The sequence below is a fragment of the Podarcis cretensis genome (genome assembly GCF_951804945.1).
Source record: "Podarcis cretensis genome assembly, chromosome: 7".
In the NCBI taxonomy this organism is placed as follows: Eukaryota; Metazoa; Chordata; class Lepidosauria; order Squamata; family Lacertidae; genus Podarcis; species Podarcis cretensis.
The window spans coordinates 79,757,763-79,774,204 of NC_137176.1; the positions used below are offsets into that span (position 1 = coordinate 79,757,763).

The 16,442-nt window shown below is 46.3% G+C and overlaps 1 protein-coding gene across 2 annotated transcripts in view; it reads left to right on the forward strand.

Annotated features, from left to right (window-relative positions):
* The window catches only part of FER1L6 (fer-1 like family member 6), a 120,401-nt gene that overhangs the window by 68,193 nt on the left and 35,766 nt on the right, over nucleotides 1–16,442 (forward strand). For both annotated transcript variants that reach the window (XM_079984092.1, XM_079984091.1), the window contains exons 21-25: nucleotides 2,079–2,213; nucleotides 4,959–5,108; nucleotides 9,576–9,686; nucleotides 14,604–14,765; nucleotides 16,217–16,400. In XM_079984092.1, the coding sequence (XP_079840218.1) occupies nucleotides 2,079–2,213; nucleotides 4,959–5,108; nucleotides 9,576–9,686; nucleotides 14,604–14,765; nucleotides 16,217–16,400 (742 nt within the window). The remainder of the gene's footprint in view (nucleotides 1–2,078; nucleotides 2,214–4,958; nucleotides 5,109–9,575; nucleotides 9,687–14,603; nucleotides 14,766–16,216; nucleotides 16,401–16,442) is intronic.

A 16,442-nucleotide genomic window follows, 5' to 3' on the forward strand; every position in this document is an offset into this window, starting at 1 on the left:
CATAGTCTCCCTCCTGATGCACTCCCAGTGCTGCTGGACTATGATGTGTGGCAGGAAGCATCTGATTCGTCAGGCTCAAGGGAGGGTGTCCATGAGGGACCAGGCTCTGACTCTATATAGGCCCTGGTGGTCTAAGGCAGGCTTGTCCAACTTCGAAGAGACTGCAATCTACCCCCGCTATTAAAAAGCTGGTGGTGATGATCTACCCACTGGATTGACCAAAGTTGTTGGGCTTTTTTGGGGAGCTCAAAATTGTTTTTTGGGGGTGGTGGAAGGGGTCCCGTGATCTACTGTGATCTTTCACAGGCATCCACGATCTACCAGTAGATCGCGATCAACCTGTTGGCCATCCCTGGTCTAGGGAGTTCTTCTGAGAGTTCTTATCTAACCATCTCAGGTGCAGTGGGCTCCCTGTCTTCCACCATCAGCTCTGAGCCCTGACCCAGACCCATATGGTGCCCCTGCAGCCTCCGATTCTGTGCCTAGATCACTGGTGGATGAGGAGTAGGGTCATGACAATTTCATTTTCAATTTGTTTGGCCTCTTTTATCGCTCAATCTATCCGATTGCCTTAGATTGTGAGCCCCTAGGGCGCGAGGCTATTAACATTTAGAAAAACGGCTGCAAGCTGGTCTGAGCTTATGGGACACAGTGCGACATAGACTCAAATAAATTTGACAAAGCTGCTTTGAACCCATGGGATAGACTGGGATATAGACTCAAATAAAATTGTCTAATCCTCCTTTCAAGCCATCTGAGGCAGTAGCCATCACTGCATTCTTATGGCAGGGAACCTGATAAATTGTGTGCATGCAAAAAGTGTTTTGTTTTGTCTGTCCTGAATCTATTGCCAGTTGATTGCATTAGGTGACCAAACTACAGGTTTTTAGCATTTTATGAGCATGTCTCCTTATCCATTCACACCATCCATAACATTATAAATGTATACCATATCCCCTCCTTGTTTTTCTCTTCTACAGTATTGTAAGGCTGCAACCCTGTCCGTGATTACCTGGCGGCAAATCACATGGAAATAAATTGGACCTACCTCTGAGTAGGCATATAAACATTTGCTCTGTAAATCTTGGAGAATGTCAGACTTTATATGTGCCAGTAATGCTTTCTGTAGGCAATAGATTCTAGGCTGCACCTGAAATTGTTTTTATGATGGTACATGAGCTCCAATAAAGAATAAGTAATTGCTGGAGAATCCTCATTTCTATATAAGGGCATTCCAGAAATTTTTATTGAAGTGATTCCCACCCCTGGTTTCAGTACATTTTTATCCTCAAAATTTATCTTCAGTGTTTGCTGTCATACCAGCTAAAGGGATGCTTAAAAGGAGGAACATCAGAGGAAACACAGCTCATTTGTAGAGCACATGTGCTGCACTGCACCAGAAGGACTCCTGTTTGTTGTTCACTCATTTACAGTGCCAGGCTTTTGATCCATGTTCACAGAGCACTAACCAAAATACTTATGTATCACGTACATTGTTATGAAATACTGCTGTTTGATCCGTTGTTTCTCAAACCAGTTTCACGCTGATTGGAGTCCTTAATCCATTCCAAATTCATCTCTAGCCAGGGTGTGCGTAGGGTAACGATATCCCTGTCCTGTCGATGCCCCCTGGTGTGCGCACACAAAGAGAAATGGATCTGACACTAATGAAGCTGTGCTGATGTGAACAGCTGCAGGGGGAGAAAGAGCTGTGAAGCACACCGGGGTGTGTGTGTGTGGACATCTCCATAGCACTCTGTGGTGGTGATATCTGCTCCCAACCACTGTCAGAGCAAGTTGCTTGCTTGGAGCTGTCCCTGGTCCTGAAGCGATGCTTCCTGTAGTTGGCATCTGTTTTTATTGTTGAATCATTTTGGAGAGTTTCATGGCAAGTGATTCATAAAGGAAATTAAATCAATTGCTCAAAATATAGCCAAACGAATTATGAATATATATATAAATAATCTGTGTGTAAATATGCATATTATTCCATAGCACAAATAGAATGTCCCAAGACAGCTCATCTAAAGGGCAGGAGTATTGTCTACTCTAATGCACTACTTTCCCCCCACCATTAGATCATACAACAAACTTTGTCTCCAACTTGGAATCAAATGCTGCTGTTTAATAATATTGTGCTTCATGGGGATGGAAAAGAAATTGCTGAATTCCCCCCAGTGATCGTCGTAGAGCTCTATGATGATGATGCAGTGGTAAATATGATTTTCTCCACCTTGTTTGTTTGTTTGTTTCAACCTCAATATGGCTGGAATTCAGAGTATTGCTAAGGAGATGCTGAATTAGTGCAAGCATTTGTGTTTCAAGGCCCCCAAGCCACCCCCAGGAGAATAAAGAGACAAGGACACAGAATTTTAGGCCATAACTTTATTGGTTACAGAATGTGAGCGGTATTGGCTTAGGCACTGGCATCAATAGACTATGTCTGACTTCTGCCCGCCTTGCAGGAAGTCTGGTAAGGTTAAACCACCAGTAGGGGAGCCCCGCCAATGCGGATCGACTCGAGCATCCCCCGGGTTCCTGCTGGGGTCGTGGCATGGCCCTAGCCCTTCCCCCGGCTTCAGGCGAGATCCACACCCCCAGATCCCTTTAACGGAAAACCCTTAAGGATGGAGGGGCAGGTATGGCCGCACCTCCCCTCCCCCACACATCGCAATTCCAGTGCCTAACCTCCAAACCTTACAAAGTTGTGACGATTGCTACGAGGTAGGTGAAAACCAAGTGGCTGGTGCCAATTTGCCAGGTAGAAAAAGTCCTACCAGGCCCCTCGATGGCAACCAAGCGAAGTCCATAGCAAGGCCAATGACACAACCTGAAGAAAGGGTGGGAAGGCAGGAGATCCGCGGCGTGAGGCTGAAAGAGGAAGCCTCAGAATTGCGCCATGGCCTAAATCGTCCCTGGCCATGCCCCCAAGCGACCTGATTGGCCGCCTGGCAACCTGACGTGGCCAGGGTCTCCCCAGTGTGACGCTGAGGGGAGTGGCTAGGTGGCCAGACCGCAACCCGGCCCCACCAGGAAGTGGACCCGATTTCTGCTTGCCTAGTGGAATGATCTCCCTTCTCATCTCTCCACATGGTGTTAGGAGGTGGTGGTCTCCTGATTACCCACCCCCAAAACTGATTGGGGAGTTGGGGGCAGAGAAGAGGGGCAATCCCTGTTGCACCAGTGGGATCCCCTGAGCTGGCTCCCACAAGCGCACTTATTTAGTTAAATCCAGCCCTGAGCCCCTGTATTACATTTGCTTACATAGCAAATGATGTTGATCATTCAAAGGTTTGAACGAACCGTCCTTTTTTAATAGAGTGCAGTGTTGCATTGGATGCCTAGACAAATTATAATTTATCATTTATTCAGTTCACATCTTGCCCTTCCTCCCAATGGAAATTATGCATAGCCCTGTGTTTGTGTTACGTAATTTATCCTACTTCCGCCCAACATGTAGAAAGGGCTAAGAAAAGAAACAGTTGCCGACTTTTGATTTCAGAAACACTTGTCTCCTTTTCTGGGGTAACAGGAGCAAATCTGGGAGGGCTGCAGAGGGTGAGGAAGGTATCAAATGTTGCCCAGGGCCACCTAAAAAGGCACTGCATGCTGCCCCTAGGCCATGTGTTAGACCACTCAAGTCTAGCAGGCTTCCTCAACCTCGGCCCTCCAGGTGTTTTGAGACTACAGTTCCCATCATCCCTGATCACTGGTCCTGCTAGCTAGGGATCATGGGAGTTGTAGGCCAAAAACATCTGGAGGGCCGAGGTTGAGGAAGCCTGCTCTAGAGCAGAGGTGGGGAGCCTGTTGCTTTCAGCTGAATTTCATGTGGCAACTCAGAGGAAGAAGGGGGAAAGCTGAAATGGATGGAACAATGGGGTGCAACCCTCAGCTGACAATTCTGAGTGACAGAGTGACCTGTCTTTGCCATGGCAGACTTCTGAAAAGGGAGTGGGAGGGAGAAGAACATGTCAGAGCAAAAAGGAGTGCCCTCATCATCTTTCGGCTCTGGTATATGGGCCCTGATGGATTGCCCCCAGGGTATGGTACCCCATGACAGGTTTGTTGTTTTTTTAAGGTCCCCATTCCTACTTTCTTCGTGGTCAGCTCTTTAAGGCTGAGGCCCAGCATCACAAAACAGAGCACAGCTTGTAGCATGATATCTGCTGGCTGCTGGGTCACTACTACTACTACTACTACTACTAATAATAATAATAATAATTTTTATTTATACCTTGCCCTCCCCAGCAAAGGCCGGGCTTAGGGCGGCTAACAAGGAATAATAAAAACAAGTTGAAGGAATACAACTTAAAAACAAGATTAAAATAGAACATTAAAATATTAAAATGCAGCCTCATCACAGGAGGAGAAAGGAAAAGAAAGAGGGGGAGGGAATCAAATTGGCTCCAAGCCAAAGGCCAGGTGGAACAACTGTGTCTTACAGGCCCTGCGGAAATAAATCAGATCCCGCAGGGCCCTGGTCTCATGAGGCAGAGCATTCCACCAGGCCGGAGCCAGTGTTGAAAAGGCCCTGGCTCTGGTTGAGGCTAATCTGACTTCCTTAGGGCCCAGGACTTCTAGAGTGTTGCTATTTATGGACCTTAAGGTCCTCCGTGGGGCATACCGGGAGAGGCGGTCCCATAGGTACGAGGGTCCTAGGCTGTGAAGGGCCTAAAGACACACCAAGCATTTAAAGCATTTTTACAGAACATGGCTATATCCCAATGAATCCTGGGAGCTGTAGTTTGTGAAGGGTGATGGAAACTGCGAGGGGTAAACTACAGTTTCCATGATTCTTTGGGTGACACCATGCGCATTGAATGTGCTTTTGCATACATGGTGTGGACGTGATCTTCTGCATATCCCAAACTCTGGTTGTAGGGGTGGTTTTGTATGACAGGCACAATGTGAAGATAAATGACGTTCTGCTAAGTCTCTCTCTCTTTAAAAACATCTAGGGTAAATCAGAATATATTGGTTCTACCGTTGCTGCTCCTGTGACAACATTGGCTGGTCAGAAATATGAGCCGCCTAAACTTAGTTACCACCCTGTGTACTTTGGAAATATTTCTGGAGGGGACCTCCTTGCTGCTTTTGAATTGCTGCAGGTGAGCTTCAACGAATATTCTTATCCATGTTTTTTTTATTGGTGAATGTCTGAAAACAACCAGGGCAGGATAATACACAGTATGGTGCATTTGCAACACAGGGTTGCTGTTGTTTGTGTGTGTGCATGTGATTTTTCTTTTTGCTGGGACAAGGAGATGAAAGCTATCCCTTCCTGTGTCTCCTCACCCTTTCAAAGTATTCTACTGCTGCTGCTTTGTGTATGTATACATGGTTCACACATAATGCTAAACCATGGTTTGTCAGCCATGGTTCAATAAACCATGGTTTAGTGTTGAGTGTGAACCCAGCTCAGCAGCCTAACTATGATTTACTAACTGTGGTTAAAATTCGCACGTGAACCAAGGTTTGTGGTTGGTTTATCCTATTTAGTGACTCTGAACCAAAGCTTAGCATTGCATGCAAACTAAGGAGCCACCCAAAAGCTACAGAAGAACAGTGAAATATTCAAGCCACTCTCAAGGCTCACTTGCGCTCACTGGCGCTTTTAACTATTCTGTTGTGTAATAGGCCAGGGTTTAAGATGCTTTCGCTTTACCTATGGTTTCTTAACTATTGTCAATGTGAATGATGACCAAGGGTTAGCAAATTGTGTGAACCAGGCTAATAAGTGCAAAAACTCAGCTGCAACCTGAAGTAATAGAGAGGATTGCTTGCTCATGAGAAAACTGACTGGTGGGGAGGACTCCTTCAGGAACTGGAATCCTTCCCAACCACGAGATCTTCTGTTTTCGTAAAACCAGGCTATATAATGTGTTGCAATCCAGAGATTGGGGACTACAATTCCCATCTTCCCTGATTATTGGTCATAAAGGCTGGGGCTGATGCTAGGCTGGCCCAAGACATTTTGCTACCTCAGCAGAAGAAAATATGGTGTCTCATATTTTTTGTGATTATTTTGTTTTAATCACACTTTAATTGTGCACACTTCCACCTAAAGCATGTATTATGCATGCGTTCTTCTAAAATATGTGATTTTTAACGTTTTTGATGCATTTGTAGACACAATTTTAGAAGTATTGCAAAATTTGAAGACGTGCATAATCTGATTGGCACCAGCCTTCCAATCCATATATAAATCTGGGACCAGCAAGTTAGGTCATTTCACTTTAAAATGCAGACTGAATAAACTCTCTTCCAACCCTAGTTCTGATGTAGTTCTCAACTTTAAAAAAAGTATCAAATTACATTTAAAAATGCATATTTGCAGGGTGACAGCATGTAGATGCATATTTAAATATGCATTTAAAAGCATTTTTTTTGCACAAATGAAGATTAATATGAAAATGGGATTGAACAGATTTATGGATTAATGCATATTAAAGTGTCAGGGACTGGAGACAGACTGATTTACCTGTCCCTGCTGAGTTATTTGTATCAGCTTTATCAGTTTGCAAAAGTCAGGAAGGCCTTTTCCTCTGTTTTACCTACAACTGCTTTAGAATTCTGCTCAGAGCAGACTGTTCTATATATAGAGGACAGTAAATCATCTTATAACTCTCACTGCTCTCCATATTTCCGCAGCTCACCAGTATATTTATACAAGGCTTTTCTGTGCTTCGGCAAGGCATTAAATGCAACTTCTCTTCTTCAGCATAAACACTCCCCTTTGGTTGATCTGAGTCCATAAAAAACAGGTGGCACTCATTTGATAGAAACAAAAGCTGCAAACTTTATAGGTCCCCCAAGATTGCCCCTCCGTGCCTTGACCTTTCCAAGAGAAATAATTTAGCTTCATCGCTGTGAAGAACTTGGAATAACCTTTCATTTGTGAGCGGCAGTAATTATATTATGATTCTGCCAATGGATGGTTGTGATTACCCTGTAACTACCTTGTGAAAAACTCTATTGCCTCATAATGGACCTGTATTGGTAATGACTGTCTGAATCAGGCTGCTCCCTCAGAAAATGAAAATTTAATGTGAGACAATCACAGTGGACCAGTATGCATGTATGGGGTGTTAGTAAAGGAGTAGGACCTCTGTGGGGGACATGCCGTGCTCTTTCTGGGGTAGTTTGTCCATTTTTGGTCCTCACTCCTGCACTCAGCTCTCACCTGTGGCTCCTAGATGCTGTCAGCATGTGACAGCAGCCAGACTCCAGGAACGACTTTGATTGGCCAGCTAAACCAGGTGAGGGTAGCTGATGGGTCTCAAAACCCCAGTGCAAAGACAAGTTCTTGCAGATTGAGCAGACAAGACCAATAGTGAGTCCAATGGTCAAGAAAGTGGTTTCTGCTGTAGAGGGGCAGATGGAGCTGTCAACCTGGGAAGGTAACCCATCGAGGAGAAGGAGAACTCTCTTGCCTTGCAGGGTATCTTCAGGAGAAGAACAGGCTAAGGAGTAAACCCTACACAAATCCAGAGTGGGGTCCCTAAAGCGGTTGGATGGCATCTTGTATGCCTCCTTTCAGCAACTCTGCAGCCAACCTGGTGCCCTAAACGGCCTTGGCCCAGTATACCTGAAGGAGCGTCTCCAACCCCATTGTTCAGCACGGACACTGAGGTCCAGCGCCGAAGGCCTTCTGGCGGTTCCCTCACTGAAAGAAGCCAAGTTACAGGGAACCAGGCAGAGGGCCTTCTTGGTAGTGGCACCCGCCCTGTGGCACACCCTCCCACCAGATGTCAAAGAGAACAACAACTACCAGACTTTTAGAAGACATCTGAAGGCAGCCCTGTTTAGGGAAGTTTTTTATATTTGATGTTTCATTTTATTTTTAATATTTTGTTGGAAGCTGCCTAGAGTGACTGGGGAAACCCAGCCAGATGGGCGGGGTATAAATAATAAGAAATTATTATTATTATTATTACTACTATTCTGCTTTCCTTTGAACCACACCTGCGAAACTGAGAGGGGGTTCTTGTCGGGCCACCCAGGGCCTCATTCAGTGTGCTGATAACCCAGTGGTTTGGCTTCACCCCCTGAGGCACACTCTACTGTGTCTCAAGAAAGATGGATGCTAACAATAAGTACACAGTTGGGGCTGGTCCATTAGAATGAATGGGGTGTTCCCAATCATCCTTCATGTTCCCTTATTCAGTCCCCAGCTGCCTGCCATATTACTTACATTTTGTCCAGGGAGTTGGTGCTGGCCATAGCTGTCAACTTTTTTTAAGGGAAATTCCCTTATTCCGAATGCGATTCCTCGCAAGAAAAGGGAAAAATTGACAGCTATGGTACTGGCTGTCAGCCTCCTTCTCCTTAGTCTCACTATCAAAAGACTCAATATGGAGGAGGATGGGGTCAAATCAGAATTAGCTGGCTCTTAGGTGGTTACATCCGAAATTCTGTAGAGAAATTTGGATTTGATGCTGGTGGGCTGAGCAATGCAAACTACTTTGAAACCATTGTGTCAGCCAATGAATTAATTTCCCTTTCTCAGTTACTGGCTCCAACCACTTGATTTGGGTAATTCAATAACACAGAAGAGCTTTCCGGGGATCTTCTTATATGCAATGAATGGCTTTGTGTACAGCAAAACGGCTCTCTAAAGCCTTTCCGTTTTGTCGCACTTCCAAAGCGTGTTTCTAATTTTAGCTACCATAAATGCGAGTGGAAAGCCCAAAAGAACCAGAAATCTTTACTGTTCAGCAGATGGGAGGAGATGTTTGGAATAAGCCAGACACAGCAAACGACTCCAAATTAGCCTTAAGAACCGTAGGTGTGAATTTCAGCAACATTGTTGTGACTGCTGTGAAGAATATGACTATGTCAAACAATGTATGTTGCTGAGAATTAGGAACATAGGAAGCTGTCCTCTACCAACTCAGAACGTTGTTTCATGTAGCTCAGTATTGCCTCCACTGAACGGCAACCGCTCTCCAGGGTTTCAGACATAATACTAGTAATAATCTTTTAGCTGGCACATCTTCTCTACTGCATATTCTAGGAGCATCCAACACCTGCTCCTATTAGTATAACTGGAAGAATGGCCACAGATTCTCATAAACCATCTGTGGCCACTGTGCAATGGGGTGGCACTTGTGCAATGGGGTGGCACTGTGGTCTACACCCACTGAGCCTCTTGGACTTGCTGATTGGAAGGTCGGCGGTTCAAATCCCCGCGACGGAGTGAGCTCCCATTGCTCTGTCCCAGCTTCTGCCAACCTAGCAGTTCAAAAGCATGCCAGTGCAAGTAGATAAATAGGTACTGCTGTGGTAGGAGGGTAAACAGCATTTCCGTGTGCCAGTAGCGGTTTAGTCCTGCTGGCCACATGACTCGGAAAGCTGTCTGTGGACAAACGCTGGCTCCCTCTGCCTTAAAACAAGATGATCGCTACAACCCCATAGTCGCCTTTGACTGGACTTAGCCGTCCAGGGGTCCTTGACCTTTACCTCTCTCTTTTTGGCTTGCAGTGAAAATTGCTGGGGAATCTTTGTACGGTCTTACTTTTCCTTAAAAGCAGCATATCTAAATAGTAAAACATTGAGGTGGCTTCATTTTGCAGATCTCCAATTCCGGCCCTGAAAACCTCCCACCTGTGGATCCTGCAGATGCCAGTATGATCTACCCAGTCCCAGCCAACATCAGACCTGTCTTGAGTAAATACAGAGTAGAGGTGAGTTAACACAAAAATGATGTGTCGGAGTCTCATTTCTTATCAACCCCAGGCCACACCTTCACATTTCTATAGCTTCCTGATCTATGACTGTCATTTCTGCTCCAATGCTTCAGTCGAACTTTCTACTTTGTTGTCAGGCATTTGCCTGCATGTTTCACTGCTTCAATGCTGGCGGGGGGGGGGGGGTTAAAAACTGTTCCAAGAAGGGAATAAGGAGCAGAAATGCAGCTTCGCAAATGTCACAAAGGCCACCAATCAGCACTCTGCACAGCCTTGCTTCAAGGAGGGTACAACATATGGCTTCTTGAGTGACGTAAGAGTCCGCCAATTACTACCCTGCAAACTAGAAACATTTCCCTTTAAGCTCTACCAAGGAGAGATAGTCACTCAAAATGCAGCATGGTGAGTATGCCATTGCAGCAGGCACACTGCTAAAATGATTCCAGATCATTTTGGAGAGACCTGGTCTGAATAGATATATTGGATTCTCGTCTCATTACACATGCTCATGCTCTTTTTGGTCAGCTGCATACTATCCCTTGCCTTTTCCTGTTGGACTAATTGCAGTTGTTAATGGTTGTCAACAGGTTTATCATACCCATTGAGTCGATCACCCATCTCCTACTACCCTCCTGAGAAAAACCCCACCCCACCCTCCCACTGTTTATAAGGGTCTGGTGACTTCTGTTTCAGTGTATCTGAAGAAGTGTGCATGCACACGAAAGCTTATACCAGGGGTAGGCAACCTAAGGCCCAGGGGCCAGATGCGGCCCAATCGCCTTCTCAATCTGGCCCATGGAAGGTCTGGGAATCAGCATGTTTTGAAATGAGTAGAATGTGCCCTTTTATTTAAAATGCATCTCTGGGTTATTTGTGGGGCATAGGAATTCGTTCATTTCCCCCCTTTCAAAATATAGTCTGGCCCACCACAAGGTCTGAGGGACGGTGGACCAGCTCACAGCTGAAAAAGGTTGCTGACCCCTGGCTTATACCTAGAACAAGCTTAGTTGGTCTCTAAGGTGCAACTGGAGTATTTTTTTAAATTTTTAATTTTGACTGCTAAAATGATGTGCATCTGCTGTACCCACTTTTGGTAAAGGAGCGTAAGACACCTCATTGATATTCACTGTGTACCTTGTTTGTAAATCACACTTCTTCCTTCAGGTTGCTAGAACATGGATATACCTGCAGTTGGTTCTCAAAATACTCCCAAGAATTAGGAACGGTTGAGACTAGATAGTGGCTTATCCTAACCCCCATACCCAATCCTGCAAATGAGCTTCATTGATAAATAAGGCTTTGAACCCAAGTCTTTCCAAATTAAGGCCAACTTTGGTCACTTCCAGACATTATTGGAGGATGGTTGGAGGATGCATGGTGGCTAACAGATTGAGGTTGAATCCTGAAAAGACAGAAGTACTGTTTTTGGGGGACAGGAGGCAGGCAGGTGTGGAGGACTCCCTGGTCCTGAATGGGGTAACTGTGCCCCTGAAGGACCAGGTGTGCAGCCTGGGAGTCATTTTGGACTCACAGCTGTCCATGGAGGTGCAGGTCAATTCTGTGTCCAGGGCAACTGTTTACCAGCTCCATCTGATACACAGGCTGAGACCCTATCTGCCCACGGACTGTCTCGTCAGAGTGGTGCATGCTCTGGTTATCTCCCGCTTGGACTACTGCAATGCGCTCTACATGAGGCTACCTTTGAAGGTGACCCAGAAATTACAGCTAATCCAGAATGCAGCAGCTAGATTGGTGACTGGGGGCGGCGGCCGAGACCACATAACACCAGTCTTGAAAGACCAACATTGGCTTCCAGTACGTTTCTGAGCACAATTCAAAGTGTTGGTGCTGACCTTTAAAGCCCTAAATGGCCTCGGTCCAGTATACCTGAAGGAGCATCTCCACCCCCATCGTTCTGCCTGGACACTGAGGTCCAGTGCTGAGGGCCTTCTGGTGGTTCCCTCACTGTTACAGGGAATCAGGCAGAGGGCCTTCTTGGTAGTGGCACCCGCCCTGTGGAACGCCCTTCTACCAGATGTCAAAGAGAACAGCAACTACAGTGGTGCCTCGCAAGACGAAATTAATCCGTTCTGTGAGGCTCTTCGTATAGCGGTTTTTTTGTCTTGCGAAGCAAGCCCACTGACAGCTTAGCGGATTAGTGCTATTAGCGGTTTAGCGGCTTTTAGCGGATCAGCTGATAAGCGGCTTAGGGCTTAGGAAAAGGGGGGGGAGGGAAAAAACCCCCGCAGGAACTCGCAAGACATTTTCGTCTTGCGAAGCAAGCCCATAGGGAAATTCGTTTTGCGAAGCGCCTCCAAAACGGAAAACCCTTTCGTCTAGCGGGTTTTCCGTCTTGCGAGGCGTTCATCTTGCGGGGCACCACTGTACTAGACTTTTAGAAGACATCTGAAGGCAGCCCTGTTTAGGGAAGCTTTTAATGTTTAACAGACCACTGTATTTTAATACTCAGTTGGAAGCCGCCCAGAGTGGCTGGGGAGACCCAGCCAGATGGGCGGGGTATAAATAATAAATTCTATTCTATTCTATTCTATTCTATTCTATTCTATTCTATTCTATTCTATTCTATTCTATTCTATTCTACCAAGTCAAACCATTGGTCCATTCAGTCCAGTATTGCTGACACTAACTGACAGTAGCTCCCCAAGGTTTCACACTGGGGATGTTCCCAGCCCTACCTAGAGACTCAGGGCTTTGCACCCGGGACCTTTTGCATGCAAAGCAGGTGCTCTCCCACTGAGCTATGGCTCATCTCTATATATTTCCGTGTGTGGCAACAGGGGTTAAATACTTTCTTCCAGACACATAACACGCAACCTTACAGATTCCAATTATTTGCAGTTGCCAAGCAAGATTCTTATCCAGAAGAGATGGAAACTTGCTGGGCATAAATCTTTGAAAACAACTCATTATTCTCTTTCTCTCTTTTCCCTCGCCCCCAGTTTCTAAATCAGTTTTTAAAGAATCGTCTCGAGGTGCTATTTGTCACTATTTAAGGGGCAGGGAAGGGACACGGGTGGCGCTGTGGGTTAAACCACAGAGCCTAGGGCTTGCCGATCAGAAGGTCAGCGGTTCGAATCCCTGTGATGGGGTGAGCTCCCATTGCTCAGTCCCGGCTCCTGCCAACCTAGCAGTTCGAAAGCACGCCAAAAAGTGCAAGTAGATAAATAGGTACCGCTCCGGCGGGAAGGTAAACAGCGTTTCCGTGCGCTGCTCTGGTTCGCCAGAAGCGGCTTTGTCATGCTGGCCACATGACCCGGAAGCTGTATGCCGGCTCCCTCGGCCAATAAAGCGAGATGAGCACCGCAATCCCAGAGTCGGCCATGACCGGACCTAATGGTCAGGGGAAGAGCACTTTTCAGGCATTTAGCCAGAACAGTCAAGGGCAAAAAGTGTGGCGGCCTGAGGCATATACTCCAAGCCCATACCTGCTGGGACTGATTGGATGCAGAAGAATGGGGAACCAACTGGGGAACCTCCAAAGGAAGGAGGCTCAGAGCCCAGCAATTGGTGGTGGGATGACAATGAGTGGTCAGAAGACTAGGAGGAGGAGGAGGTGGAGGTGGAGGTGTCAGAAGCTGAAGAGGTAACAGGGCTTAGTGTGCGGGGAGAGTCTGTGGCAGAGAGAAGTCCAGAATCAGAGGCAGAAGCTGAAGCTGAAGCAGGGGAGAAAGGAGGCCAAGGGGCAGAGATGGGTCAGGCTGGTGAAGAGACAGAGATGTCTCCCCCTCCTGCTGCAACAAACTCCCCTTCCCCCGGTGTCCCAGAAGAGGAATGCAGCGGGAGGAGCAAAGGCAGGCATGCCGGCGCCATCTCAGATTGCTTGGGGAGAACCCTGAAGCACTTAAGCAGCTGTGGGGAGGTGGGGACCTCCAGCTTCTGCAACTTCTTCACAGGGACGAGACCGACTGAAGAAGAGCTGCTGTGCTCATTAGGCCTGACACTCCTTTGCTGATCCTGGTTTCTTTGCTTTCCAATAAAGAGTTAATTCCACTTAGTTTGTGTGATTTACTGCTGGCTCTCTCCTGACACTGGGCATGAGCGCTCCACCCCACGTTACCTTTTTGCACTGTGGGAAGGCATGAATGTAATCAGAAATTTCCCTGTGATTAGGATAGGGTTACCAGACATCCCCATTTCCCGGGGACAGTCCCTAGATTTGCGAATAAGTCCCTGGACAAATTCCGTCCCTGGATTTCATCTAGTATCCCTGGGAAACACAGCAGCGGCAGTCTTAGCAGCCCAGAGCAGTTGGCTCTGGCTGGCTTCAGGAGCTGCCCAGAAGTGCAGGGGCTCTAAGATGCAGCTTCCAGGCTGCCTCCACCTTCCCTGACCCCAGCAACTAAGCTGTGAAGGGAGGCTTCATGCTGACTATCAGAGTAAGGTTACCATACATCCCCGTTTCCCAGGGACAGTCCCCGGATTTACAAATCAGTCCCCATACAAAATCCATTGAAGTTGAAAAGTGTCCCCAGATTCATTGAAAAAAATCTGGTAACCTTAGATTAGGACAGCTTGGTGCTGCTGCTGAATGCACTTAAACCCTGCCTGCCTGATCCAGACCTTTGCAATAAATATGTGAAGGTCAGGAGTGGAGGGCTCAGGCTGCTGCATGTGGAAATGTTGGGAGCACACGTCTTGCTCCTGTGTGTTCAGGGTGAACGTCTGAAAAGAACAATGCAGAACAGGCGAACTTAGAACACAGATAGCTGCCTTAAGCTGAATCAGACCAGTATAAGGTCAATTTGTGAGCCTCGTCCCTTCTATCCCCACATCTGAAATACAGAGGGCGATAACCTGGTCTACCTTGCAGGACTGTTGCAATTGCAAGTACTCAGATAATGTACGGAAATGAATTGCGCACACGCTAAGTGTTTTTCTTATCCCCGTTGAAAGGTTCTCTTCTGGGGTCTCCGTGAACTGAAGAAGGTTCAGCTCCTTTCTGTGGATCGCCCACAAGTTCTCATTGAATGCGCCAGCAAAGGGGTGAAATCGTGTGTCATCCAGAGCTACAAAAACAATCCAAATTTTAATGTCCAGGCAGACTGGTTTGAAGTGGTAAGTAGGTATAACTTGCTGCTGGCCAGACTCCCTCTTACCTCTCCCACCCCCACCCTGAAAAACAAGCAGCAGAGTAAAGTTTGGGAATAACCCATGAGATAGTTAAGAGCCAGCCAGCATGCAGTAAAAGAAGATGCTGATTTTTTTCTTTTCTTCAGAAGTGGGGCTGGGGAGATGGTGGCTCCAATTTTAGCGCAGCTCACAGGGTGACTTTAGACCCGCTATCATCTCTAAACTTAAAGCTGCCTCAGAGGGGTCTTGTGAGGATTAACTGTGGGGGTCTCATATATTCAACCTAGGTGTTATGTACGGAGTTGAATAGGATCCAAAAGGCAGCAGTCTGATTGGTCCTAGAACAATAGGATTCAGAATGCAGCAGTCCGATTGGTCCTAGAACAATGCAGCAGTATGACTGGTCTGCAGGAGCCACCCAATCCAGCTCCAGATGGAAGTGAATCCACAACCTGATTGGCCTACGGGAGAATTCCAGAATTAGCCAATCACATGCAGCCCATTATGTAAATAATGTATATAAAGCAGATACTTTGGAGGAACATTCATTCCTCCTCACCACTATGAGCTGAATAAAGAGCAGGAAATCCACTCTCGACTCCGAGTAGATTTCACTGGTGACAAAGGTGGGATCCCGCTGAGCTGACTGCCACACACAGCACCGCAGCACCGCCCCCTGCCGCACCGCTAGTTGAGAGTGGATTTCACTAGGGATGGATGAGAAATGTAAGTTTACATTTCAATAATAAACTGCCTAATTCGCATTTCTTAAACCTATAGAAGAACCAAAACACAGCTGTCCTTTTAAGTTTGTACATCTCCAAGATTCACGATAGAGTTCTCGAACTGAACAATATGCACAAAAATGTGTGTATTAGGGGAAGTGTGCAGAAAAGCTGTGCATATATTAGTGAAAGCAACATCCAAAATACATTATATTAGGGCAGATTGCTTGCAAAAATGTGCATATTCGTCAAAACGGCGTCCAAAAATGTGTTTATTAGGAGCAACCTGCACTAAAATGCTGGTGATTTTTTATAAGGATTTGTTTTTATTGTAAATTGCTTGCAGACATTTGGGAATTACCAAGAGGCGACGGGCCCTTTGTTCAATGGGGCTTGTGAATTAATAGATCAAATTAGAGTTATACCGTTAGATTTTTGCAAAGAGCAAAATATGGCGGTTCTTGGGTGCAACAGGGACAAGAATAGAAACATTTAAGATTACAGCTTTGCTAAAGCTAAACAGGTGAAGATGAAGTTAGTGAAGCCAAAGTTGCAGGGGGATTATATTGTATTTCTCTGCATTAGATATCCACTGCTACATCTCGGATTAAAACAAAATTATCAATGGGCCAGTGAGTAAATTCTGCTAACCACCACATCAGAAGACAAAGAATGGATTATTCTTGGATCTTGTCCTTTCTCCTCTGCTAGGAACTGCCTGAAAACGAACTGCTGCACCCACCTCTTAGCATCTGTGTAGTTGACTGGAGAGCCTTTGGACGCAGCACTTTGGTTGGAACTCACACCATCAATTGCCTGAAGCAGTTTCTGTATAAGCCTAAAGAACTGCCTGCCTCACCAGCAAAAGAGCCCGACATTGTGGAAATCGACAAAGGTAAGAAGTGCTGAGCGTTTGCGTCCAAGGGGCTTATATTCA